Genomic DNA, 26,737 nt, shown 5'->3' on the forward strand with positions numbered 1-26,737 from the left:
AGGGATGGGCCCCGAGCCGCTGCCTGCCAGACGCTGGGAACGGGCGAGGGCTGGATCACTGGGTGATGCCCTGTTCTCTTCACGCCCGCTGGGCCCCTGTTGGCAGACAGGACTCGGGGCTGGATGGACCTTTGGCCTGACCCAGCCTGGCCGCTCTTCTGTTCTAAAGTGCAACAGCTTCACCCAGGCTCCGCCAAGGGCCTGGCTCGGGCCTGCAGACCCCCCAGCACCGCAAACGACAGGGCCAAGAGATGTTATTCAAATTGCATCTTCCATTTGGTCACAGCCCCTGCCCTCCCGCGGACCCAGCCTATCGGGAATACAGGACCTGCAGCGCACCAAGACGACTGGAGTTGGAGCTTCTGAAAAATGCACTGGCTCTTGCTGGGCCTAGTGCTCCCTGGACATCCTTGAGCACCCAGGGCAGCCCCCGTCTGGTGCCGCACGGACCCTGCCGGCGGTTGCTTTAACAGCAACGCGTATTGAAGAGAGACCTTGTGCCGAAACGCGTAGGGCGTTTCTTGGATGTTGCGAAAGAATGGCATGGTCAAGAAAAGGCAAGAGGTAATGCTAACAGTGCGCTCAGAACTGGGATTAATCACCGTTAATTTGTTTTGAGTTAATGGCTGAGTTAACTGCAATTACTTGACAGCCCTAGTTTAAAACCACCCTCTCGGAGAAGCAGGGAGCTGCCAAGAGAATGGCGGAGCCCCTGTGCTGGTGAGGCAGAGGGGTGAAGACAGCAGCCAGGCAGGGTCAGGCCACGACAGAGACGCTCCATGGGGACACCTGGCTGCACTGGGCAGGTTTCTGAGAAGATGGCCAGGGTAGGTCACAAAGCCGAAGCACTGGCCGACTGCAGGATCAAAGGTGTGGAAGCAAAGGGCTAAAACTATACCAGCTCACGCAGCCTCGAAGGCTTCACACAAGGGTCACAGGGAAGCTAATGGTAACCCACAAAGCGGCACGGGGGTCTCTGCTCCCCCCCCCCCGCTGTATTAAGGCAGCCTGACAGGTTAGGGGGTTACGTTGTTTTGATCTTACAAAGTCAAATCTGGTTTTGCTGATGGTTCCAGTGAATTTCAGGCTCTCGGGTCTCAGCTAGCAGTGCAGGGGCGCTGAATGAGAAGTTTTATTTTCGCAAGTGGTCCTCAGGTGTTTGAATTACATGTTAACACAACCAGCCGGAGTCACTTTCTCTGGGGGTGTTTAAGACTTCGCATGCATATGTCACAATCCTGTTAGACCAGAGATGGGCTGAGAGTTTAAGAGTTGTCACTTTGGATGGGCTATTACCAGCAGGAGAGTGAGTTTGTGTGTGTGGTTTTTGGAGGGGGGTGAGGGAGTGAGAGAACCTGGATTTGTGCAGGAAATGGCCCAACTTGATTATCATACACATTGTGAAGAGAGTGGTCACTTTGGATGGGCTATCACCAGCAGGAGAGTGAGTTTGTGGGGGGGGTGGAGGGTGAGAAAACCTGGATTTGTGCTGGAAATGGCCCACCTGATGATCACTTTAGATAAGCTATTACCAGCAGGACAGTGGGGTGGGAGGAGGTATTGTTTCATGGTCTCTGTGTATATATAAAGTCTGCTGCAGTTTCCACGGAATGCATCCGATGAAGTGAGCTGTAGCTCACGAAAGCTCATGCTCAAATAAATTGGTTAGTCTCTAAGGTGCCACAAGTCCTCCTTTTCTTAATGTAAACCAATCACACACTCCCAGCCCCTCCAGCCACATCACAAAGCTGCCAGAAAGGCCAACGCCCCTTTCTGCCGCCTCTGCACCTCGCGGTTAAGGCTGAGCGGCTAAGGAAGCTGTGACATCCTTCCAATCAGCTAGTCTAGCAGAAGGCTGGCAGGCAGCCAGCATCACACAGCGCCAAGGTGATCCTGGGAATTCCAGCCCTGGCAGTGGGCCCAGGCGGGTGGAGCAGAGAATAACCTCGTGTGCCAAGCTGGGTTTAACACTTGAAGTTTATTCATTTCCAGAGCCCGAGAGTGCTAAGAACTGGTTACACGAGGGGATGGTGCAGCAGCATGTGCACGTACCAACAGACCCAAAGCTCCTCCGTGCACTCACCCACTAGCCCTGGGGGAACTCAGCTGCCAGCCCCCCCACGGCAGTAAAAGCTGCACTGATGTGACCCCCACAGCCCCTGGGGGAGAGGTTTGACACCAGCAGCTGGTGTGACGGGGTTTGAACTCACCCCACTGCAGGCATCTGTAGTGTTCAGAGCGGGAGCCCCAGGGGCTCCCTTTGCCCTCCGTCATGAACCCTTCATCCAGAGACAGGAGCTAGAGGCACGGCCCAACCGCCTGGCCAGCAGCCCAAACCCTCTGCACCAAGCAGGGCAGAAGGGCCGGGTTTCTCTTGTTGATCAGTTAGTCTGAGCTGAGCGGGGTTACAATGCCACTCCCAGCATCAGTGCAGGGCCAGTCCCTGAATCCCTGCCACTCAAATCCCACCTGCAGAGAGGTGTTCCTCCCCACAGAGCCCGCCCCGGGGGGTTTGCCAGGGGCTGAGCGGATCAGGAGCCAGGAGCTCCGTGGCCAGGTTGGGGCTGTTAGGACAAGGAGCTGCTGGGGTGGGTGTTGGGCGAGTTTTCACTGGTGAGTGTAATGTGTACAAACAGGCCCAGCCCCGACACCTCAGTCACCCCCCGCCCCAGGAGAAAGGCAGCTCGCAGATGCACCAGGAGGGCAGGGAGGAGGAAGGGCAGCCTGAGATCCAGGCAGGAGCGAATACACACGCGCACACAGTTATGCCAAGGTTCCCCCTCAGCAGGGCAGCAGAGCGAGTGGTTTCATGAGCTGGAACCCAGCGATCCAAGGCTGTGACAGGGAGGGGGAGTGCCCCAGTGCTCCGGGGCACTCTGCTGGGGTCTGCTGCACACACAGGCTAGCATGTCCCTACCCAGAAGGGGCTCGGAGAAGAGACTCAGCAACGGGCTGGGGAGGGGGGGCTGTGCAATGAACACTAGTCTCTGTGGGGGTGGGGGGTTCCCCTAGGAGAGGAGGCGGCCGTGCAGCTCACACAGCTGCTCCGGCGTCAGGACGAGCTTGTGCACTTGGCCATGCCCAGGCTGGCACGGGAAGGTCACTTTGCCAACGTACACAGTGTCTTCCTTCTTCTCCTCTTTGGCCTGGAAGAGCAAGGCGGAGGTTCAGGGGCAGCAGGACTCAGGCTGATAAAAGCCCCCCAAGCTCCCCATTACCAAGTGCCAGGAGGGTAACACTGTGTTATCTTCTAGGGGCCAGCTCCAGAGGGTGTTGCCCGAGGGGGTTTCACACACCTCTGGGCCCGGTTGCCTTTCCTCCCTGGCAGGGACCGTTGTCAGCAGGCCCGTGGAGCTCCATTCAGCCCAGAGCCACGCTGCATGGGGATGGCGTGTGCTACCCCCCAGGAACAGCGACTAGCTCCCGAGGGCTGCAGGTGCTAGGACCTGCAGCCCCCAGACTGCTAATCCGAATCCTCCAGATCCTGGCAGGGGAGCTCGTGTGTGCAGGCCATGGGAACTCAGCACAGACCCTACTGGGGCTTGGGGAGGACACCTGCCAGGCCACCTGCTCCCTCGGCTGCTGCATCCCGGTGCTGTGGGTAACGCTCCCAGGAGAGCCGCGTCTCACCTTGAGGAAGGCCAAGGATGGGAAGGTGGCGAAGTCGGTGAGGACATTGGCCCCGGGGTGCTGCAGAACCGTTTCCCTCATCACTTCATCCTGCAAGGGAGGAAAGGGGAGCAGGGCAGCATCATCCCTCCAGATGTGCACCCTGCAGGGCACCCAGCACCCCCGGCCGCAGGTCTCCTGCCCCTCTCCTGCCAGGGTCTCCAGCTGGCAAGAGCAGCTCCCCGCATCACCCAGGAAGGGTTAGAGGACGGGGATGGCTAACCCTGCCTCGCCCAGGGTAAATTACAAGATGTCTAAGCGGCTCCATAGGTGGCGTTCCCTTCTCCCCCCCCCGTCCCCCCCCCGACTATGCAGCACGCCCAAGACAGAGCACAGAGCACATGGACATTTTCGGGGGGGGGGGGGAGTGGGGAAGACGTGGCTATCTGGGGTTGCAGCCATTTTATTCACAGGTCAAAGGAAATATTTGTTCACATCAAAAAAGCATCACGTGTAACAGTCTCCCCTTGGATAGCAGGGGCTGCGGGTCAGGAGTGAGGGGCACCGGCAGAGCTGGGGGGGGAAGGGCTGGGCTAGCAGGGGCTGCGGGTCGGGAGTGAGGGGCACCGGCAGAGCTGGGGGGGGGAAGGGCTGGGCTAGCAGGGGCTGCGGGTCAGGAGTGAGGGGCACCGGCAGAGCTGTGGGGGAACCCAGGGCCGGGAGTGAGGGGCACGGGCAGAGCTGTGGGGGGGGGGGGAAGGGCTGGGCTAGCAGGGGCTGCGGGTCGGGAGTGAGGGGCACCGGCAGGGCTGGGGGGAGCCCAGGGCCAGGAGCGAGGGGCACGGGCAGAGCTGGGGGGGGGGGGAGCCCAGGGCTGGGCTAGCGGGGGCTGCGGGTCGGGAGTGAGGGGCACCGGCAGGGCTGGGGGGAGCCCAGGGCCGGGTTAGCGGGGGCTGCGGGTCGGGAGTGAGGGGCACCGGCAGGGCTGGGGGGAGCCCAGGGCTGGGCTAGCGGGGGCTGCGGGTCGGGAGTGAGGGGCACCGGCAGGGCCGGGCTAGCGGGGGCTGCGGGTCGGGAGTGAGGGGCACTGGCAGGGCTGGGGGGGAGCCCAGGGCCGGGTTAGCGGGGGCTGCGGGTCGGGAGTGAGGGGCACCGGCAGGGCTGGGGGGGAGCCCAGGGCCGGGCTAGCGGGGGCTGCGGGTCGGGAGTGAGGGGCACCGGCAGGGCTGGGGGGAGCCCAGGGCCGGGCTAGCGGGGGCTGCGGGTCGGGAGTGAGGAGCACTGGCAGGGCTGAGGGGAGCCCAGGGCCGGGAGTGAGGGGCACGGGCAGAGCTGGGGGGGAGCCCAGGGCTGGGCTAGCGGGGGCTGCAGGTCGGGAGTGAGGGGCACCGGCAGGGCTGGGGGGGAGCCCAGGGCCGGGCTAGCGGGGGCTGCGGGTCGGGAGTGAGGGGCACCGGCAGGGCTGGGGGGGAGCCCAGGGCCGGGCTAGCGGGGGCTGCGGGTCGGGAGTGAGGGGCACCGGCAGGGCTGGGGGGGAGCCCAGGGCCGGGCTAGCGGGGGCTGCGGGTCGGGAGTGAGGGACACCGGCAGGGCTGGGCTAGCGGGGGCTGTGGGTCGGGAGTGAGGGACACCGGCAGGGCCGGGTTAGCGGGGGCTGCGGGTCGGGAGTGAGGGGCACCGGCAGGGCTGGGGGGAGCCCAGGGCCGGGCTAGCGGGGGCTGCGGGTCGGGAGTGAGGGGCACTGGCAGGGCTGAGGGGAGCCCAGGGCCGGGCTAGCGGGGGCTGCGGGTCGGGAGTGAGGGGCACGGGCAGAGCTGAGGGGGAGCCCAGGGCTGGGCTAGCGGGGGCTGCGGGTCGGGAGTGAGGGGCACCGGCAGGGCTGGGGGGGAGCCCAGGGCCGGGCTAGCGGGGGCTGCGGGTCGGGAGTGAGGGGCACCGGCAGGGCTGGGGGGGAGCCCAGGGCCGGGCTAGCGGGGGCTGCGGGTCGGGAGTGAGGGGCACCGGCAGGGCTGGGGGGGAGCCCAGGGCCGGGCTAGCGGGGGCTGCGGGTCGGGAGTGAGGGACACCGGCAGGGCTGGGCTAGCGGGGGCTGTGGGTCGGGAGTGAGGGACACCGGCAGGGCTGGGGGGAGCCCAGGGCCGGGTTAGCGGGGGCTGCGGGTCGGGAGTGAGGGGCACCGGCAGGGCTGGGGGGAGCCCAGGGCTGGGCTAGCGGGGGCTGCGGGTCGGGAGTGAGGGGCACCGGCAGGGCCGGGCTAGCGGGGGCTGCGGGTCGGGAGCGAGGGGCACCAGCAGGGCTGGGGGGGAGCCCAGGGCCGGGCTAGCGGGGGCTGCGGGTCGGGAGTGAGGGGCACCGGCAGAGCTGTGGGGGAGCCCAGGGCCGGGCTAGCGGGGGCTGCGGGTCGGGAGTGAGGGGCACCGGCAGAGCTGTGGGGGAGCCCAGGGCCGGGCTAGCGGGGGCTGCGGGTCGGGAGTGAGGGGCACCGGCAGGGCTGGGGGGAGCCCAGGGCCGGGCTAGCGGGGGCTGCGGGTCGGGAGTGAGGGGCACCGGCAGGGCTGGGGGGAGCCCAGGGCCGGGCTAGCGGGGGCTGCGGGTCGGGAGTGAGGGGCACCGGCAGGGCTGGGGGGAGCCCAGGGCCGGGCTAGCGGGGGCTGCGGGTCGGGAGTGAGGGGCACCGGCAGGGCTGGGGGGGAGCCCAGGGCCGGGCTAGCGGGGGCTGCGGGTCGGGAGTGAGGGGCACCGGCAGGGCTGGGGGGAGCCCAGGGCCGGGCTAGCGGGGGCTGCGGGTCGGGAGTGAGGGGCACTGGCAGGGCTGAGGGGAGCCCAGGGCCGGGAGTGAGGGGCACGGGCAGAGCTGGGGGGGAGCCCAGGGCCGGGCTAGAGGGGGCTGCGGGTCGGGAGTGAGGGGCACCGGCAGGGCTGGGGGGGAGCCCAGGGCCGGGCTAGCGGGGGCTGCGGGTCGGGAGTGAGGGGCACCGGCAGGGCTGGGGGGGAGCCCAGGGCCGGGCTAGCGGGGGCTGCGGGTCGGGAGTGAGGGGCACCGGCAGGGCTGGGGGGGAGCCCAGGGCCGGGCTAGCGGGGGCTGCGGGTCGGGAGTGAGGGACACCGGCAGGGCTGGGCTAGCGGGGGCTGTGGGTCGGGAGTGAGGGACACCGGCAGGGCCGGGCTAGCGGGGGCTGCGGGTCGGGAGTGAGGGACACCGGCAGGGCTGGGGGGGAGCCCAGGGCCGGGTTAGCGGGGCCTGCGGGTCAGGAGTGAGGGGCACCGGCAGGGCTGTGGGGGGAGCCCAGGGCCGGGTTAGCGGGGGCTGCGGGTCGGGAGTGAGGGGCACCGGCAGGGCTGGGGGGAGCCCAGGGCCGGGCTAGCGGGGGCTGCGGGTCGGGAGTGAGGGGCACTGGCAGGGCTGAGGGGAGCCCAGGGCCGGGCTAGCGGGGGCTGCGGGTCGGGAGTGAGGGGCACGGGCAGAGCTGGGGGGGAGCCCAGGGCTGGGCTAGCGGGGGCTGCGGGTCGGGAGTGAGGGGCACCGGCAGGGCTGGGGGGGAGCCCAGGGCCGGGCTAGCGGGGGCTGCGGGTCGGGAGTGAGGGGCACCGGCAGGGCTGGGGGGGAGCCCAGGGCCGGGCTAGCGGGGGCTGCGGGTCGGGAGTGAGGGACACCGGCAGGGCTGGGCTAGCGGGGGCTGTGGGTCGGGAGTGAGGGGCACCGGCAGGGCTGGGGGGGGAGCCCAGGGCCGGGCTAGCGGGGGCTGCGGGTCGGGAGCAAGGGGCACCGGCAGAGCTGTGGGGGAGCCCGGGGCCGGGCTAGCGGGGGCTGCGGGTCGGGAGTGAGGGGCACCGGCAGGGCTGGGGGGAGCCCGGGGCCGGGCTAGCGGGGGCTGCGGGTCGGGAGTGAGGGGCACCGGCAGGGCTGGGGGGGAGCCCAGGGCCGGGTTAGCGGGGGCTGCGGGTCGGGAATGAGGGGCACCGGCAGGGCTGGGGGGGAGCCCAGGGCCGGGTTAGCGGGGGCTGCGGGTCGGGAGTGAGGGGCACCGGCAGGGCTGGGGGGGGAGCCCAGGGCCGGGCTAGCGGGGGCTGCGGGTCGGGAGTGAGGGGCACCGGCAGGGCCGGGCTAGCGGGGGCTGCGGGTCGGGAGTGAGGGACACCGGCAGGGCCGGGCTAGCGGGGGCTGCGGGTCGGGAGTGAGGGACACCGGCAGGGCTGGGGGGAGCCCAGGGCCGGGTTAGCGGGGCCTGCGGGTCGGGAGTGAGGGGCACCGGCAGGGCTGGGGTAGCGGGGGCTGCGGGTCGGGAGTGAGGGGCACCGGCAGGGCTGGGGGGAGCCCAAGGCTGGGCTAGCGGGGGCTGCGGGTCGGGAGTGAGGGGCACCGGCAGGGCTGGGGGGAGCCCAAGGCTGGGCTAGCGGGGGCTGCGGGTCGGGAGTGAGGGGCACCGGCAGTGCAATGAGGGAGATGCATACGAGCGCCACCAACCCATGGCAGACTCTCAGCTGTGCCTTGCTCTCCTGGAGCACTGGCCGCTCCCGGCTTGTGGCCTGTCCGGGCCCTGCTGCCCGCTCGCGGCCTCGGCGCCAGATGGGGCTGTGGGGCGTTTGCAGAGACACTGATGGATCACGGGCAGCTGCTGCATTTACCTTCAGCTTGTCGATGGTGCCGCTCAGGGATTTCAGGCGGGCTGTCTGCTCCAGCAGCTGAGCGGCCGGGCTTCCTGCTGGGGGAGAAGAGACCTGGTAAGGGGAGTTCCCTGCAGGAGCGTGACTTCCCCGGAGAGAGGGTGCCGAGTCCCAGCTGGGCAAGGGGGAGGAACTGCCCCGAGCCGGGGTCTGACAGTGACCTTGGCTAGGAGCATCAGCCCCAAGCACCCTACAAGCTGTACAGCCAGGAATCCCATCACCCAGCACTGATATGCAGCCACCTCTGACTGGGGCACAGCAGCTGTTCAGCTGAGATGGGACAGCACTGAAGAATCCTGGATCCAGGTTATCGAATGAGAAACACGACACTGCAGGGAAGTTCCCGTCCCAGAGGCCCATTGAAAGCAGGAGGAATAGGGAGACTAAGCCCCTGTTCCCCCGTCCTCCAGGAGGGGCCAGCATAGGAGAGGCCTGAGCGCAAATGAACAGCCCAGTGTGTGCAATGGGCAGCCCTGGGGGTCAGCAGGACCCTCTCACACAGCTCCCAGATCCCTAGGCAAGGGTGACAGCGTGGTCTGGTCCTTCAGCCCACGGGGAGCTGAGCTCCTGCCACATAAACCAACGCTGCCCATTGAACAGCGGGGCGGGCGGGGGCTGAGCAGGGTCTCGGGGGTGTTCATGAGGCCGTTCTGGGCCCTTCAGAAGGAAAACTGGTGAGGAGAACACCCCACCCCTCAGGCGTGGTACCTGGCTCTGCCCACAGGGCATACACTGCCAGTGAGCACAGGGGAGGCCGGGGGCGCCCAAAACTCACTGGGAGGATTCACTTGGGGGACACCTTTCGCAAGGGGAGGCAGGAAATGGCCAGCCCCCCACTAGGTGCACAGGGCACTTTGGTGGCCAAGCACCCCCGGCAGGTTCTGGGGGCCCTGAATTCCTCGCGCGTCCGGCTCCCGACCGCGGGGTCTCAGAGTTCTGTCCCCTGGATACTGAGCGCAGATACACCACAGCGAGGGGCCCGAGTGGGCAGCTGCTGCCACGCAGCACCAGTCATCTCCAGAGCAAATAAAACCTTTACAGGGGCTAAAGTAACAAGCACAAATCTCCAGCCTGCTCCCCTGGACGTTCAGCGTCTGCTTCGCCCGCTCCCCAGCGCTGCCTCCCCTCGGGGAGCCGTCGGACACAGCGAGGCATGGGGGTTACGGACCACAGCACGACCAGAGAGGGGCTTTGTAAATACCACAATGGGACAGCCTGGGCTACACCCCAGAGACAGCAGCCACCTCCAGGAGAGGACAGAAGTCCCTGGCTGGTTAGCGTGACCTCCGAACCCACAGTTCTGCCCTGGGCATGGGCCGAGAGAAGAGCATGCCCGCGGGCCCTGCCCACAACCCGTCTGAGAAGGGCCCATCCGGCCTCTGCTGGCTCAGCCCTGGCGCTGACGCGGTTACCTCCGGTAAGTTCGCTAGCAGGCCTGGGCCGAGCTGCCCCCTTGGGTCCCAGCTGACTCCGCTGACCTGCCTCCCCGGGGCACCTGCGCCAAGGAGTTGTGTGGGCAGGACATACCCGAGCTCCTGCGTGTGACGTCCACCACCTTGGCATTGGCACTCATCTGGTAGAGGGTCTGCAGCAGCTGGCTCGTCTTCCTGTACAGCGTGCCGGAGGCCACCTCCTCTCCCTGCCGATCTTCGGGGAGCGAGAGCTTTGGGATGTGCAGAGGGGGGAGCGCTGCCAGCTCCGTCTTCATCTGGGCTCCCTGAGCACGAAGCAACACGAGAGTGTAACCCACAGCTCCGCCCCGGGCCTGGCCCATTCTCCAATCGGCACCTCGCCCCTGGGCCAGCCACAGGAGAACCAGGCAAACAGGAAGCCAGAGCTCCTTCCCAGGGATACCCAGCCACCAGCCGAGCCGTGCAGTTCCCCTCGTCTGGGGGCGTCAAGACCCCCCTGCCACTCACCCCAGTGCAAACTGCATGAGCCCAGGGGAGCAGGGACCCAGACTCACACCCTGAGAACCTGCTCTCCGTTCCACACACCAGCAATTCAAGCAAAGGAGAACAGGAGCTGGCCTCCCAGAACAGAGCCCAGGGCCCTGGAGCGGGGGACTGCTGGCCTGGTGTCGCTTCCGTGCTGAATGGCACAGAGGAAGGAGGGATCCCTCCCCCAATGCCCAGCACTGTACCCTGGAAGCTGGTGGTGCGGAGGAGGGGAAGGATAAGGAACAGCAGCCTGAGGCATGGGAGCCCCTGGCATTTTATCCTTGCGAGTGGGTCTGCAAATGCCCCTCGTAGAGCAGAGGGGTCTGATGTTAGCTATTTGCTTCAGTAATGCCCTACAGCAGGGAGGTCCACAGGTTAACGGCACATTTCCTTTGCATTCCATCGATGGCCCTTTGCTCCTATAAACAGGATTCTGGTCAGCCAGTCTCCTCTAGATTCTCACCATAGCTCCAGACTAAAGTATCCCAGCTCCAATCCGTCTGGAATCCCCTTCCTCTGACCAGGCATACTGCCCTTTTCTGCTTCCCCCCGGGAGGGACCGGCTGGAGAGCAATGGGGTGATTCCCGTAGCCAGTCGGGGCGTGTGCAGCCCAGGCCTGGCCAGATGAATGCCTGGAGGGCCCAGTGGTGCAAACCCCAAGAGATGCCCACACAGAGAGGCCCTCACCTTGAGCCGGTTGTTCTCAGTTTTGAGGTGCTCAATGGCCAGCCGCATGGCATCGATCTGTTGGAGGAGAAGAGGCGAGTCCTTCACCTGGACAGGCCCTGAGCCACCCACCATCACCTGGCCAGCGCCGACACCTGCAAACGGGGAGAGAACATCAATGGTCAAAGGAGACTAAGGAGCTGGCCAGCGGGGGTCCGAGCATCCAGGCGGGTTTGCTGCAGCCGACGTGGTCTGTGCATGCAGGGGTCAGGCTGAGATGGGAAGGAAGAGATGAATGTGTCCGTGCCAAGGAGCAACGACCCATCCATACGCCCCTCGCTGGGGCACAGAGCCATCACAGTCACGCAGCTGGAGCTGGAGAGCCCTGTGGCAGGGCCCTGGGGTCAAACCCATGCAAATACCTAGCAAGCAAAGGGGCCCAGCACCCTGACAACACCCCTCAGGGGCCACACGCCCCAGGCCAGGATCCCACGCCTGCAGAACTGCCTCTTGTCTCTGCAGCAGAGGCTGCTCCGGCCCATTCCCAGGACAGCCTGGCACTGAGCTGGAATGGGGATGCAGCCCTGCATTGCCCCGGCGGAACCAGCTCTGGGCACCTTTGTGGATCCATCTCCCCTCTGTTCCCCAGCTGGTTCCTGCCCCTCTCGGTCACTGGGTGAGCTGCCACGTGGCTTCCTTGCAGTTAGAACAGCACCGGAGTAGGATGCACGTCGGATTCCCAAAGCCTCAGAACCCCCTTCTCACATGCACTGGGCCTGCCCTCCTGGGGCCTAGAGGCTAGGAGAGCTGGCAGGCTGGAGCAGGATACTGTACCTCTCTGCTGTTCCTCTGTAGTGCCGAGAGGGGAGGAAAGCACAGGAGAGACAAGAAGAAGCAGAATTAAAAGCTGAGGAGCAAGGCTCGAATGCAGCTCTGGCCAGAGAAGCCATTGTAAAAAGGGCACCGTCTTGCCCTGCAGATCTGCTCCCTACGCACATTCACACCCAGTCTGCTGCCTCTTACTCCAGGAGCCCTCACGGGGCCACACAGCCTTGGAGAAGGAGCTGGATTCCATCCTGGCTCCCGCACTGCCTGCTGCAGAACCCGCACGGGGGCGCAGGACCGGAGAGCCCGCCTGAGTCAGCAGAGCAGGAAGTTTCCAAAACAACACAGTTCATCACTGGAGCAAATCTGGCAGGACAAACCCGCAGACCAAGATGCCATTCCCAGAGCAGCTGCATCTTGGGATGGATCCTGAGACCTGCTGACACCTCCCACCGCCTCCACTGGGCTCAGCACGCTCCGGATCGGCCTGCAGAGAGCACGAGGCAGCCAGACGGCTGTGTGAACCACAGGCAGAGAAGGAAAAATGCCAGAGCGCCAGCAATTCAAGAGAACAGAGCCTTGAGCGCAAGGAAGTGGGACACAGGACGCTCCTTTCCCAGCTCTGCCACTGACTCACTCTGGGGCCTTGGAAAAGTCCCTTTGCTGTCCTGTACCACGGCTGCCCTGCTGCAAACCGGGGACCCCCGTCCCTGGCCGCCGTGCGGCAAGCGCCGACCAGCGGGGATGGGGCAGCGTTCTGAAGACGACAAGGGCTCCTGCTGCAACGCGCACAGCCAAGCGGTACCTGTGCAGTGCGGCATCACCACCTTTCCCACTCTCACCGACACGCAGCACAGACCAACACTCACTGCAGCTCGGGAAGGAAACAGGCTACAATCCAGGGATCAGACCAGCTACCGCCAGCAACCCACCAGCCAGAGGCACGTTGCTGACCATCACCCCGAGGGCGGCGGGCCAGGAGGGCACCAGGGGCCAGTAGCATGCTCCACATCCATGCTAGCACACAGCTGAAGGCGTCAGCACTGGACATTACCCCTCCGTATAAACGCCAGCGGGATCAGTTCAGACCCACTAACCAATCACCTCTGGGCTCCAAGGAGCACCTGCTGCTGGACAGTCCCAGGAGCCTCAGGTCTGGGCCACTGTTGTGAAACGCAGGCAGCTGAGAACAATGGTGCCCTGGGAATCCCATGGCTCAGACCCCAGCTAGAGCCTGCAGGGAACAGGCCCTTTAAGGGCCCTTGCTAGGCCCTGCCGCACTCCTGCACTCAGCCTGGGCAGCCTGCCCCCTGCAGCTCACGCTGCGTGGAGAACTCCGGCCATGTGCGCGGAGGGCCCAGCTAACCCCGCCTCCTGCCACGGCTGGAGAGGGCCCTAGCCAGGAGGAAGTGAGTGCAGCTGCTGTGCTCCTCTGCCGGCAGGGAAGGAGACCACGGGGAACCGCAGCCTCCCTCGGGAGCAACGGAGGCTGGACGCAAGCCAGGCCTGTGCTCCTACACGGGGCGCTGCTGGGATAGCGCCGAGAGACAGAACAAGGGGCTGGGTGAGGCTCTTGGGCATCCACAGCGGGAAGCTGCCACCCCAGCCGTGGGTGCAAAGGGGAAGGAGGCAGCGATTGTGTGGCGGAGCAGAGGGAATTCCAGCAGCCTGCCAGAGGCCTTTCCTCTCCAGCTGTCTGCTCACTGGGGTGCAGGTCAGAATACCACGGACTGGCTCTGAAATCACCAGCCAATCGTCGTACCCACATGGCCCAGAGCCCTGCAGCGTTCCCTCCCCCTAGGCAGCTGCAGCCCGCTGGAGAGGTATTCCCTTGGCTGGCTGCCCTTGCAGTGACCCAGGAGCTAGGGGGCAAGTGCAGGGAGGCAGAGAGGTCAGGGTGCAGGGAGGCAGTGCCGGGCCATCACACATCACTCGGCTCATCCACTGATGCCTGGCCATCTAGTTCGGGGCCTTCCAGCCTGCGGGCCAGCTGAGCCACCACGTGCACGACTGCCTCCAGATGTCTGAGGTGGCAGCCTGGTGCTCCCAGAACCGAGTGAGCTGCAAGGCCCCTGCCCCTTCCCTTCCTCAGGTCTAGAGCTCATTTCACGGGGCTCACACCAGGACCCGTCCACCCAACACTGCTCTGCCTCTTGTAGGGACACAGTGCGGCAGACTGAGTTCCCTCAGGGTTCCACTCCCCATCCCCTGGGCCTTTTCCCCGGGTTTCCTTTCCAGCCTCTGGGCAGCAAGGCTGAGGCAGCCCCCAGATGCTAGGGCGGGGGCATGGGCGGATCACGCACCTCCTGCAATGCCCGAGACGATGGACGCGATTCCAGACGCAGGGGACCCACGCAGCCCCTCGATGGTGCGCTTGGACTGGTTGTTCAAGCGCTGCTTTAGTTCCATCTTTTCCGACTCCAGCTGGTCAATGTCAGCCTGAAGAGCATCCATGGTCTCCTCAAACTCCCTGCAGGGGGAGAGAGCAAGCCACCAGCCCAGTGAGAGACGTTCCCCTGGGGACGAGACACAGCTCAGCTGGCAGAGTTCACAGCCTCCACCCAGCAGGCTTTGCAGGATCTCATCAGGTTTGGTAACTTCCAGCACCCTCCCCCAACCATACGCTCCCCAGCCAGCTCAGGGCTTCTCACTCAAGAGAGGGCGGCCTCCACCCATTTCCCTGGGAGGCTGGTCTGGTCTGCAGGAGACGATCTCACATGCAGGAAGCGTTGCCGGACAATCAGCCCTTCATTCCTTTTGCTTTCTCCTGGTTCTAGCTCTATCAGGCTGACCCACTGCTGTCTCCCTGGGAGTTCACGGCGCTCCAGCACCCGTCGTCCGGACACAGCTACGCTGTTACCTGGGTCTGGCAATGGTGCGAAATACAAACGTCCTGCACCACACACAAAGCAGCCAGAATGCAGCCTATTCGGAGGTGCAACCTCTCTGCCCTGCCCAAACCTGCCTCACATCAGCCACTAGCCGCCCCAGGGTAACGGCTGTGCCTAGCCACCCCCGAGCTCCAGAACGGCCCTGGAAACCATGGCAAGCTGCTAACACTGCTACCCCTTCTGCCCAGGCTCCTCCCTTAGCAGGTGCTCTCCCCTGGCCTAGACCATCCCGAATCCCCCAGGAGGCTGGGAAACCCACTCACTTCTCCTTCTTTTTGAGCAGAGCCTGGGTCTCGTCCAGCTTGGTTTGGATCTTCTCCACCCGGTCATCCGCGTCCTTAGACGAGCTGTCAAGCTTCTTCTCCAAGAGACTGAGGCGCACACTTGCTTCACTCAGCTCCTCGCCCTGGAGCAGCAGGGGAGAAAGCGAAGTGCTCCAGGCCCCTGAGGGTGGACAGCATGTTCCGGTGCCCTGGAGCGCCCGCCCCCAGTTGCAGCCAATAGCCAGCACACGCCACCATGTCCTGACTGGCTCCGGGGATCAGGTCAGGCGAACACCAACCAGCTACCTGGGGGGAGGACTGGCGCGTCCCTTATGGTTGATGCCACAGGCCACTGCTACAAGGGAGGCTTGCGTCTCCCCCGGGGAAACCGATCCAAAGGGCTAACAGGCCCCAGGCAGCTCTACAGGAAGTGGGAGCAACCCAGGCAGGCAGCGGCCTACTGCCCAGGTGAAGTGCACTCCCCAAGGCTGCAGGGTTCCGCACCGGCCAACAGGAAAGGCAGATTAGGGAACAGACCACGGATAAGCTCACCTTGATTTTGAGCGATTTCTTCAGCTCTTTGATGACAGTCTCTCTGTCTTCCAGCTTCAGTCCCAGGCCCTCGGCATCTGTGATCTCGGCCCGGAGCGCGGCTGCCCTCAGATTGACAGGAGGAGGGGGCTGCAGGGACAAGGGAGGGGGTTGGTCGAATATCGCCAGCTGATGGATTCCAGTGCTTGCTCATGGTGAAAACCGGGCAGGACGCTGCTGAGGGAATGCCCCCCAAATCTGCACGACAGGCAACTGCCCGGCTCCCCAAGTCCCTGACAATCCAGGGAGGGCTGGTCTTGCTGGCCGGGAAGGTGATGGAGCTAAGACACACCTACTGGTTTGTAAGCATCTGCCGAGCTGCACAGACAGCAGGGTGGGCTTCTGATGCAAGGTGCTGGCCCCTCACCCTGCGAACAGCATCAAAGGAGAGAGCCCGCTCTGCCCAGAACACCCCCATTAAACCCAGCTACGAGGGGCTGTGCCCATCGGCATCTGCTGTGCACGCTGCAGCGTGACCATCCGTGTCAGCACACGGCCTGCCGGAGATCAGGGTGGGCTTTCCATCTCCTCCCGCCATCCACAGGAAATCAGGGCCTCCCCTGGAGGAAGTGACAGCTCAGTTCAGTGGCCCTGGCCCAGCCCGAAGGTGCCCCCCAGCCGCGCCCCACCTTGGTCTGTGGCCGGTCGGCGTCATACTCTCCCTCCTGCATAGCAGTGGCCATCTTGTTCATGGTTGCAATGAGGACGTTACAGGACTGGCGCAGGCAGTCGTAGGGGTTGATGCCCTGGCTGCCGTAGATCTGCAGAGGATGGAGAGAGAGAATTACCCCGTTTCAAGGTGCCCTTTGCTAGGGCCCCACTGCCAGCAAGGCTTCCTGCACTCGCTCCACACCGCTGATCACCGGCCTTGTGGTGCAGTCAGCCCCTGTGGCCACGAGGAGGCTGCAGACCGAGGGGGTAGGTGAGTGGCAGGTCCCTACGCTTCAGCGTTAACGAGCTGTCACTCCACTCAGGCTCATCCCAAAGTCACCATGGGGCCGGAGTGAGATACAAGCTGCTCTGAGGCCAACAGGTATTCAAGCTGTTCCCCATGGGCAGAGGGCTTAGGGAAGCTGAGAACAGGGTTCCCACCTGCTCGCTTGCTTTGAAGGCCAGATCTTCCAGCTTGACGGCCAGGAGCCCTTCGTTCTCCGTCAGCGGGGCGATCATCTGGGCCCCTGCGGCAGCCACCTCCTGCAGCACCGCCACCACCCAGGTCAGGTGCTTGCGGCAGTCCAGCAGCGTGTCCGACACCTGGGGTCAGGCAGACAGAGGGCGATTACGGGACTCACCCCAACGGTAAGAGACCGCGGAGGGCCGTTCAGTTAACGTCTTTGGGAGCATCGTTAGGGAGAAGATCCTGGGCAGCAGGAAGGAAGGACAGCCCAGGAAGTGAACAGGGCGGGGGATTCTTGTCACCACCTGAGCCCAAGGTTCCTGCTCTCTGCACTTGCCCTACTGGTTCCCTCAGTCCTTCCTGCTGGCGCGGCTTCCCCGGGCTGTGTGCAGTCCCTGCTGTGACACGGGCCACGTGGGCTCAGGTTCCTTTCATAGAATCATCGAATATCGGGGTTGGAAGGGACCTCAGGAGGTCACCTAGTCCAACCCCCTGCTCAAAGCAGGACCAATCCCCAATTTTTGCCCCAGATCCCTAAATGGCCCCCTCAAGGATTGAACTCACAACCCTGGGTTTAGCAGGCCAAGGCTCACACCACTGAGCTATCCCTCGCCCCCCATTTACCCAGGGAAGTTCTGTTACCCAGACCACATTACAGATGGCAGCTCAAGGCCGTGGCTCAGTCAGGAAGAAGCAGCCAGGGCTCTCCTAGCTTGGTCTTACGCTCTACTCACTAGGCCGTGTGCCTCCTGGCCATGCGTTCCTCCTCTCAAAGCAAGGACTCTGCCCGCAAGGTGACTGCAGTGTCTGTGTCCCACTCCCACCTCAGCCAGCTCCTCCCACTCCCAATCCATTCCCCGCTAGCTGTTCTCTCTAGCGCTGCTCTGATCGGTCACGCGTCCCAGCCCATTCAGGAAAAGGGCCGGGGCAAGTCACTGCACGGCCATGTTTTTATGCAGGGCCCAGGTACACGTGTAACACAACCCGAAAGGCAGAAGAGACCCGCAGCAGCGAACGCCAGCAGTCCCAGCCAGGCAAACAAAGGCACACGCTGGCTCGCCCACAATGCACGGATTGCACCAGCTCTCCCCCACGGCACACTCTGCCTCTGCTCTCCCCAAGGGAGCATTCAGGCCAGGCAGGCGACAGCATCCTTAGCACCAGACTAGTACTAAAAACCCGTCACGGGGCAGGGGGAGAGAGTCCCATGGAGGGGGCCGGGTGAGATGAGGTGAGGGAGGGAGAGAAAATGGCATCTAGTGTGCAGGACTATAATGGAGCTGATTAAAGTGGGAGCCTCCCCTTCACCAGAACCCAAACGATCCTCCCCCTCCAGCCTGCAGCTGCCTCCCTCTGAGCAGCCTCCTTCCCCTCACCCCAGTGCAGCACTGCCTGCTGGCATGTGTATCCTCTGCAGGCTGCACCACCCAGCAGGAGGGTGGCTGCAATGTTCAGCAGTTCATGGCCATCTGCGGTGCCCCTGTGGCTCCTGGCAAGCTGCCGGTGCAGCCCTGGCGGGGCAGCATTCGGCTGCCCCGTCCTACAGGAACTTCCCCTTGGGGCTGTTCGGCCCTGGCTAGCCCCACCTGCTGTCCGAAGCCAAGTGCTGCAGGTATCCCAGGTGCGTCTGTTCCGGGCATGCGGCGTCTAATCTTCTTGCAGAACTGGCGGATGTCGCTGCAGGAGGTCTCCAGGCCCTTGAGGAGGATGGCGAGGTCGGACGCCTCCTGCCCCGTCTGCCGGGCGCATGGAAGGGAGGAAGGGAGAGGGAGAAAAAGCTCAACACCTGAGATGCCGAGGGCCAGAGCATCAGCTGGCTCACGGTGGCGTAGCCACTGGCTTCAACGGAGCAACGCCACCATGCGCCAGCCGCGGTGCTGGCCCCGAATGCAGAGGGGAAGAAGGGTGGCAGGAAGTCACCTGCTCACCTGCAGGAAGGACCGCAATCGACCCACTTCCACGCCCATGCAGTCCAAGGCACTCTGGGTGAACTGTGGGACAAGCACAAGCGCCGTTAGTACAGGGCAAAGCAGACTAAGCGAGACGACCTTGCCTGGGAACAGAGCGGGGCTGAGCTCTCTGGGATTACAGGCTGCCAGAGCTCGGAGATTCTGGCTGCCCAGGAGTCTGGGCTGCTTTGCTCTCGGGGTGTTATGTTGTGAGGCACCAGGACACAGGTGCTCTCTGAAGGGAGGCCGGACAACGCCGACTGCTCCTCTGCAGGTACCGGGCTCAGCGCCGTGTGTTCTCAACTCCTCTTCCCTGCTCTTTACTCACCAGCCCATTGGCAGGACCCATCCCACAACAGCTGTGTCCTCACCCTTCCCCCCGCACGCCCACTGGTGGGGGAGAAGTGGGACTCGGGGGGAGAAGCGGGCAGCTGGCAAGCCCACGCTAGCAGGGAACGAGGACGTGTTCCAAAGCTCTCATTAGGGAGGCAGCTGCAGCTCTTCCGGGCTGCAGCTCCACCTTGCCGGTCAGCCTGCCCGTGCAGTGAATCCTTCCCCAGGGGCCGCACAGCCACTACTCCACCTTAATGTGGTCCGCCAGCTGCATGGTGCAGTCTTCGGCTTGCTCCACCAGGTGGATGCTGTACAGGTGCTGGAAGGAGACGGAGAGAGGCGTTAGCACCCCTGGCACAGCCCACGCAGAGCCACGTGCCTACAACCCGTTTCCTAGCAGAGAACGGCTGGTCAGGCTGGCGCTGGGGAGCGAACGTGGGCCTGCCCCATCTGCACTCGGCCTGCGGGCAGCTGGATGTGCCGCAGACAATAACACCGATGCAGAAGCATGCTCAGAGGTTTGCCCTTTGGTAACGGCGATAGGAACCAGACTGGAGTTAATCCAGCAGAGCCACACGCCGTCCCCAACTCCTGCACCTGGCTTCATATGTTTGGGGAGAGGGAAGTGTGCTGGGCTAGGGGGTGGAGGACAGCAGACTGGCTGCAGTAGCACATGCTGAGGGGCTCTCTGGGATACCTGGAGTGGACAATCAATCAGATACCCCCTTGGGAACGGGGCCTGATCCCATGGATTGAGCTGAGATTCTCCTGCTCCAGTATTCTCCTCTGTGCTTGGACAGGGGGCCTGGCAAGGCTGGGATTCCTGCCAAGCCTAGAGGGATTATGGAAAGTTCTGGCAGGTCTATTTCAGTCTCTGACGTGGGGACATGGCCCTGGGGACAGCGGTGATGGCTTCTGCAGCCAGCGTCCTAGGACACCCAGATAAGGGATGCCGGCACAGGAATGGCTAGGCATCTCCCTTCTCTAGGGAAGGAATTCAGAGCACTGGAGAACAGGAGATCTCGTCATGGGCCAGCAGGGGAACCAGATCTCAGTGTTCAGGAGGCAGAGGGGAAAGAAGGAAAGGTGGTGACGGGAAGCTAGCTACTTAGCCTGCAGCCTGGGAGGGTTCCCTGAAAGCAGCAATGCCAGATGGGGCTCGGCAAACCTCAACCCCACTTCACTGCTCCCATCCTGCGCAGCTCAGATTGCCTTGCACCTGCCCTGGGGCCAGTGCCCGGAGCGCTAGAGGGGCACGGAGCCGGCACCTGCCTGCGGCACAGACTGCACCGCCTACCTGGTAGTACTTGATAGCTTTGGTGAGCGGCTCCACGTTGACCGTCTCATCCAGCTGGTCCTTGTGCAGCAGCTGAATCAGGAAGTCCAGCGAGCGCTCATGGACGCTCATCTCGGGGTAGAGCAGCCCCACCTTCTTGTAGACCTCAACGCTGCACTTACTCAGGGCCCTGGCGCGAGGAGCAAATACCATCAGCTAGTCTGGGAAAAGTGTCTGGTCTCTGCAGGGGCCCTGCAAACGCACGGGGCTCTAGTTCTGGACGCCCCCACTTGGGCCTGACTGTCAGAGGCGCTGAACGGCCGCAGCTCGTCACAGCTAATGGGAGCTGCCAGTGCTCAGCATCCGTCCTAAGCCCAGGCCCCCAGCACAACCCAAAAGAGGGAGGGCACTTCTGGTGACTGGGACCAGCAGCAGCACTAGACGCACGGGGCTCCGGGGAAGGGACCCCGCAAGCGAAAGTCTATTCCAACCTCTGGGCTCGCTGTCGGGCTTTGAGCATGGACCCAGTGCCGTTGGGTGGGGAGCAGCCCCTGCGGGGGCGCTGGGGAGGTTTCTCTGCGTTTCAGTGGCGCGCCTGGGGAGCTGCCGGTGGAAGGATTCTCCGTCTGGCCTCGGCAGCAGTAACGTGAACGTCTGAGCCCAGGCTGCAGCACTCAGTGCTTCTAAGTGGCTGCTCACAATCCCATCAGACCTCTGGGAACGCCTTCCTGGAGACCAGAGCCCACCACACCCCTCCCTCGGCCGCTGTGTTCAGGACGAAGTGCCTCCCTGGCTCTCAGCCATTCTGGACGTGTGACGGGTTCCCCACCCTCTACAGGAACGGGGCACCCCAGGTGCTCTCCTCGCAGAGCGCCGGAGATCCAAAGGCTGGGTGCACGGTGCAGGGCACCTGGGGTACTCACTGTTCGTATTTGTGCAGCGTCGCTTGCAGGAGGCTCAGCGAATACACCAGCCCCGCAGCAAAGCTCAGCTGCTCCCCTGGGGCACCCCGCAGGCCTGTGCGCTCAGCACAGGTTTCATTCAGCTCGAACTTCTCCTGGGCCTGTTTGCTGATCAGCTCGGCCTGTTCCAGAAGAGACAGAGCAGTCTCAGCCCCGGGCTACCCAACACGGCGACACATCCCCCCTTCTGCTCCCCGCTGCCCAGCATCCCTGCCAAGGAGCTGTACTTGCTGGGACAGGCTCTCCAGCACCAGCTGTCGGGCATTTCACTCAGTGCCATGGACAGACCTGGGCAGGCACCAGCTTATGCAGCTTCAGTCACAGTCACTGCTGCCATTTTATCCGATTCAAGGGGTTTTCTTGTGTTTCCATCAGCTTCACTCCCCTGCAGCCTGCCCTCCATACCCTCCCGCTTGCAGCCTCCCACCTTTTCATCCCGGTGATGGGGTGTGCGCCTCACACTAGGCCTGCAGGAGCTGAATTAGGCCAGTGGGCCCAATCAGCTGGTTAGGCTGCAAACAGGGGAGCTTGAGGCTGGAGGCAGCTCATCGGAGAGACACTCTCCTGCTAGAGACAGGCAGGGAGCAGCGGGGCTGCAGAGACGAGTTGCCTGACATTACTCCCTGGGCGGAGGGAGTTGAGAGGCCAGCAAACCCAGAGGAGTGGGGAGGGCCAGGAGGTATGAAAGCGGCTCAGCAAGGTGCAGGAAATGGACCTTGGCTGCTGTGTGGAGGTCCCTGAGCCCCTGGGCTCCCCTGCCAGCCACTGCGGGAGTGGCACTGGAAGGCAGTGAAGGCACCTGCTTGAGACTGCAGGTGAGCGGGGAACCTTGATGCCCTCCCGCTGGAAAGGGAAGAGGATGCTGCTCCTGAGTGAGAGAGAGCGAGAGAAGCTGCAGAGGAGATACTGAGGGCATGTACCTGCTGGAAGGGCTGTCAGCCTTGGCAGACAGAGCTAATCCCCAGAACCACCAGGAGGCGGCGCCATCCAGCACTGAGTAGAGCAACCCATCACAGGCCCCCAGCCCCCTTCCTTCTGGCAGACGACGCCCAGATGAGATGCCCTTCAGAGCCCAGCAGTGCTGCTCGGGTGGGCTAGAGGGGCTCACTGAAGTCCTGCGGGAGGGAGGGCCTAGCTCTGCCACACAGCACCACCCGGGGGCCAATGGAGTAGCCCTGAGCCCCTCAGCTCGCAGCACAGAAATAAGATGAAGTGGGATGAAAACAAGCCGCTCACTTTCTTCCTCTGCCGCTCCCTGCCCTAAACGTGTCAAAGGCGGAGGTGCCTGGTGCAGGCGGGGGGGTGTCCTTTGCTACCTTGCAGATGAGCCGGGGGATGAGCAGCAGCACCAGGATGCAGTCGTGGTCCCCTCCATGGCGCAGGAAGCTGTCAGGCATGAAGGAGGTGAGGAGGGAGACGTGCCGGTTGGCCTGCTGCACCTCCATCTGGCGCAGCTCCATCTCAATGGCCTGAAGGAGACAAAAGGAAAAATCAAACGGAGCCTGGAAGAAAGGACCAGGAGCCATGTGAGGCCGTCTCCCCAGGCCTCCAGCCTGCTCGCTGGCATTCCGCGGTGGGCGCAGACCTGCCAGTCTGTGCAGTAGGTTAGAGTCCGAGCCACATTCCCGCCCCTGTCCCAGAGCCACATTCCCACGGCTGCTGGAGGGAAGGAGATTCCTTCTCACTGTCTATTAGCTACACTGCCTTGGTGCTCATGGTCCAGAGCAGGCCCCGAAGGGCAGGGTCCCTGTCCTGGGGAGGGCAAACGTCAGTCATCCTGGCTGTACCCTTGTTACCATTCCTTCCAGCCAGCGCAAGTTCACGTCAGAGTTCAGCAGACAAAACCCCATTTTCAAGCACTTGCTGCTGTGCGAAAACCGTTACAGTTTGGGCCGACGTCTCTCAGAACAAAGGTACTCGTAACACCCCTTCCCCACCCCCACACGTTAATGCCCAGTATCTCCCTCCGCAACACTCGCCCTTCCAGCACTCCTGCCAAGTAGCTAAGAGCTCCACTGCCACGCAGAGCGCACAGGTGTCCCTGTCTGCCAGGGGTCTGCTAGCCACTCGCCCACACTGCTGGCCGCGGCGTCGATGTGGAAGAGGAGCGGTTCTCAGCAGTTACGCCATTTTGCAGACTCTTTGGTGCTCTCACTCACTAGCGGCGCAGCCCTTGGGGAGGCCTCTGGCATCCTCAGAACAACACGGCAGCCTTGGAAAGCTGCCAAGCACAGGAAGCTATGCTGTACACTCTCACCTGCACCTGGAGCACTGCCCATGGGAACACACACACCTGGGTCCTACACACCGACACGCCCAGCTGTTCTCCATACCTTCGCATGGGCCTTAGTCTCTGCAAATTTAATCTTGAAGTCGAACATCTCTGGCGGAGGCTGCTGTTGTCTCTCAACAGAAGCTTCTTGCTGGTTCATGAGCTCTCGGTTCACATCCTGATTGCAGGAGGAGAGGGGAGAATTAGCAGTACAACAGAACTGCCATCTCCTCGCCCCCGAATACCCGCAGGGGGACAGGCCAGGACGAGAGGATAACGGGGCAATCAAGGAAGAGGAAGGGGAGTTGAATATCTGGGTGCACTCAGCTGAGGAGTCTCCCCAGCGCTGGGCCTAGCACCAGTTCCCAAGGGGACACAGGGCAGACTGCTCAGGTCCCAGAAGAACAATCACGCAGGGCGGGGAGGAGAACTAGATCTGTCTCCCCACCCGCATTTCCATGATGGTCTCACTTGCCTGCTGCCAGCGCCCCCAGGAATCCTTAGGGAATCCCCTCCACCTGCACACTTGGGGCTTCTCTTTCATACCTGCAGCCCCCGGGACACAACGCAACACCCACATTTGGGAGCACGTTAGCCCACTGCTTCCAGCAGCTCCCAGTCTGCGCTTCCCCACTGCGGAGCAGACGGATGGCCAGGAGGCAGCAGAAACACAAGCAATCAGAGGAAGTTTCCCTCAGAGTAAACTAGTATTCAGGTTGCTCTGGCTTAGCTGGATGTTCTCGTCTAAATCAGGAGCTCAACTCCTAGGGTAGCAGCAGCTGGTTCCGGCTGCGTTTGCAGGGCCAGCAGCAGCCCCTGCAGGGTTGGTCCCGTCCCCTCTCCTCTGCAGTGCTCTTGCCTGCTGAGGGCTCTGCCTCCTTGTCACTAAAGCCCTTCCCCGAAGCAGCTGCTGCTCTGATGGGTGCTGAGCAGTTCAGCCAGCTCCTCCCAGAAGCATGGGGTGCAGCCCCTCCCCTGGCCCCACCAGGCCGCAGTGGCAGGTGGTGCTCAAGGACTTTACCTGCAGGTGTGCGGTCAGCTCCCTGTATTTCTTGATGGTCTGCTGGTAATCTGCCACCGTCTCCTGGGCAGCCTCCACGCGCTTCTCCGCCTCACGGACCCGTGCCGCTGCCATGTCCAGCTGCTCGCGAAGCTCCAGCTCCGTCTCCCTGGCGTTCTCCTGCAGCTCGTCATTCATCTCGTTCATGGCTTCCTAGCAGGAAGAAGGGGCTACACAGCTCGGCCTGCCAGACCACAGGAGCATGGGGCTTTCAGAGGAGGGAAGGGGCACAGCTTCGGGGCTGACCAGGAGATCAGCCACAGTGATCGTGCCCAGCAAGAGCTTGGGAGATCAGCCAACCCTGGTGACTTCATTGAGCCTCGCCTGAGCCCTTCCAGCATCCCTGCTTAGGCAGCATCCAGCACGGCTCTGCCGTGTCAGGGGAACAGCCCACCCAGCGCACCTCTCCCACTGCTGCGCCCCATCCTTTGGCCAGCCTGGCTGCAGCCCTCACACAGACAAAGGAACACGCGTGGGCTCTGTCTCGCTCCTCTCTGACCCCCGACAGAGAGCTCCATCTGCTGGGCAGCTTACCAGGTCACCGACGGTCTCGCGCAGCTCCCGGACCTTCTCCTCCAAGTCCAGGTTTCTCTCCGTCAGAGTCTCCACCATCTCTTCAGCACCCAGCGCAGCATCCACCTGCGGACACAGGGCTCAAAAGCTTGACCCTGACCTGGACTCCCACATTCCTACGCCCCTGCATAAGAACATAAGATCAACCATCCTAGGTCAACCCTATGGTTCATCTAACCCAGTGTCCTATCTTCCCACAGTGGCCAGTCGCTTCAGAGGGAGTGAACAGAACAGGGTCATTATCGAGTGATCCATCCCATCGACCATTCCCAGCTTCCAGCAGTCAGAGGTGTAGACACACCTGGAGCATTGGGCTGTGTCCCTGACCAGCTTGGCTAATAGCCATTGATGAACCTGTCCTCCATTAACTTATCTACTTTTTCGAACCCAGTTATACTTTTGGCCTTCACAAGATCCTCTGGCAAGGAGTTCCACAGGTTGACTGTGCGTTGTGTGAAGAAATACTTCCTTTTATTTGCTTTAAACCCGCTGCCTATTCAATTCATTGGGTGACCCCTGGTTCTTGTGTTATGTGAAGGGGTAAATAACACGTCCCTGTCCACATTCATGATTTTATAGACCTCTGTCCTATCCCCTCCCTCTGTTGTCTCTTTTCCAAGCTGAACAGTCCCAGCCTTTCTAATTTCTCCTTGTATGGAAGCCGTTTCATACCCCTCAGCATTTTGGTTGCCCTTCTCTGTACTATTTCTAATTCCAAAATAGCTTTTTTGAGATGGGGCGACCAGAACTGCATGCAGTATTCATGATGTGGGCATACCATGGCTGATATATTCTGTCTTATTATCTATGCCTTTCCTAATCACTCCTAACATTGTTCGCTTTTTTGACTGCTGCCGCACATTGAGCGGATGTTTTCAGAGAACTATCCAGTGACCCCAAGATCTCTTTCTTGACTGGTAACATCTCATTTAGACCCCATCACTATGTATGTGTAGTTGGGATTATGTTTTCCAATGTACATTACTTTGCATTTATCAACATTTAATTTCATCTGCCATTTTATTGTCCAGTCACCCAGTCCCGGTGGCCCGCGCTGCTTCCCGCAGCTCCCATTGGCCGAGAACGGTGAACCGCGGCCACTGGGAGCTGCGGGCGGCTGTGCCTGCAGACAGTCAACTGTCTTGTGGCGCACCAGTGGATTACCCTGACGGGCTGCATGTGGCCCGTGGGCCGCAGGTTGCCCACCACTGCTCTAGAGGAACACTATGTTCCAGCAGGGTGAGGAGATGGGAAGAGACACCTGGCTTCAATTCTCACAGCCACTGTGGCCACAGAACCAGGGACACGAGTGCCTAATGTACTTTTATGCAACCTCCAGTCAGTTTAAAATACCTCAAAGAAATCTGTCTTCTACTGCTTTGCCAGACCTGAGCCCAACTTTTCCAAAGCCCTCTGTGCTCTGCACCGAAGCCCCGGACAAGGTTATGGGTCAGATTTATCAGAGGCAGAATGGGAGCTCACTCTCTTTACATCTGAACAAACAGGATTCATTATTTCTCTCCCTTTGCATATTATCAAGTGGTGCCAGTGATAATTACCGCTCTCCTACCGAGCCAGGATCATGCTAGAGCTCCCGTACTGTGTGGCCTGCTTCTTCCACAGCAGACATTCGATGTCTGCCTCTAGGAAGTCCGTAATAAGGAACCTTGCCCAGGGGGCCCCACAACGTCACTAGAACCCCCTGCCTGGCTGTGACTCGCCCGTCCTCCTGACCGCGCCGCAC

At 62.7% G+C, this 26,737-nt stretch overlaps 1 protein-coding gene across 11 annotated transcripts in view; it reads right to left on the reverse strand.

Moving 5' to 3' along the window:
* Positions 1-1,959: 1,959 nt before the first annotated feature.
* The window catches only part of DCTN1 (dynactin subunit 1), a 144,032-nt gene continuing 119,254 nt past the window's right edge, over positions 1,960-26,737 (reverse strand). For 8 of the 11 annotated variants that reach the window (XM_084626590.1, XM_084626589.1, XM_084626588.1 and 5 more), the window contains 20 exons: positions 24,955-25,059; positions 24,382-24,573; positions 23,422-23,538; positions 22,405-22,557; positions 21,050-21,210; positions 20,148-20,316; positions 19,101-19,169; positions 18,497-18,559; positions 18,155-18,304; positions 16,544-16,705; positions 16,081-16,212; positions 15,413-15,541; positions 14,861-15,003; positions 14,010-14,176; positions 11,716-11,730; positions 10,903-11,036; positions 9,802-9,991; positions 8,236-8,312; positions 3,631-3,720; positions 1,960-3,146 (listed from right to left, as the gene is read on the reverse strand). In XM_084626590.1, the coding sequence (XP_084482716.1) occupies positions 3,009-3,146; positions 3,631-3,720; positions 8,236-8,312; positions 9,802-9,991; positions 10,903-11,036; positions 11,716-11,730; positions 14,010-14,176; positions 14,861-15,003; positions 15,413-15,541; positions 16,081-16,212; positions 16,544-16,705; positions 18,155-18,304; positions 18,497-18,559; positions 19,101-19,169; positions 20,148-20,316; positions 21,050-21,210; positions 22,405-22,557; positions 23,422-23,538; positions 24,382-24,573; positions 24,955-25,059 (2,556 nt within the window). In that variant the 3' untranslated portion in view covers positions 1,960-3,008. The remainder of the gene's footprint in view (positions 3,147-3,630; positions 3,721-8,235; positions 8,313-9,801; positions 9,992-10,902; positions 11,037-11,715; positions 11,731-14,009; positions 14,177-14,860; positions 15,004-15,412; positions 15,542-16,080; positions 16,213-16,543; positions 16,706-18,154; positions 18,305-18,496; positions 18,560-19,100; positions 19,170-20,147; positions 20,317-21,049; positions 21,211-22,404; positions 22,558-23,421; positions 23,539-24,381; positions 24,574-24,954; positions 25,060-26,737) is intronic. The other 3 variants (XM_084626583.1, XM_084626585.1, XM_084626584.1) reach the window with 3 other exon arrangements.

Source organism: Lepidochelys olivacea (assembly GCF_965140295.1).
Source record: "Lepidochelys olivacea isolate rLepOli2 genome assembly, chromosome: 4".
Lineage (NCBI taxonomy): Eukaryota > Metazoa > Chordata > Testudines > Cheloniidae > Lepidochelys > Lepidochelys olivacea.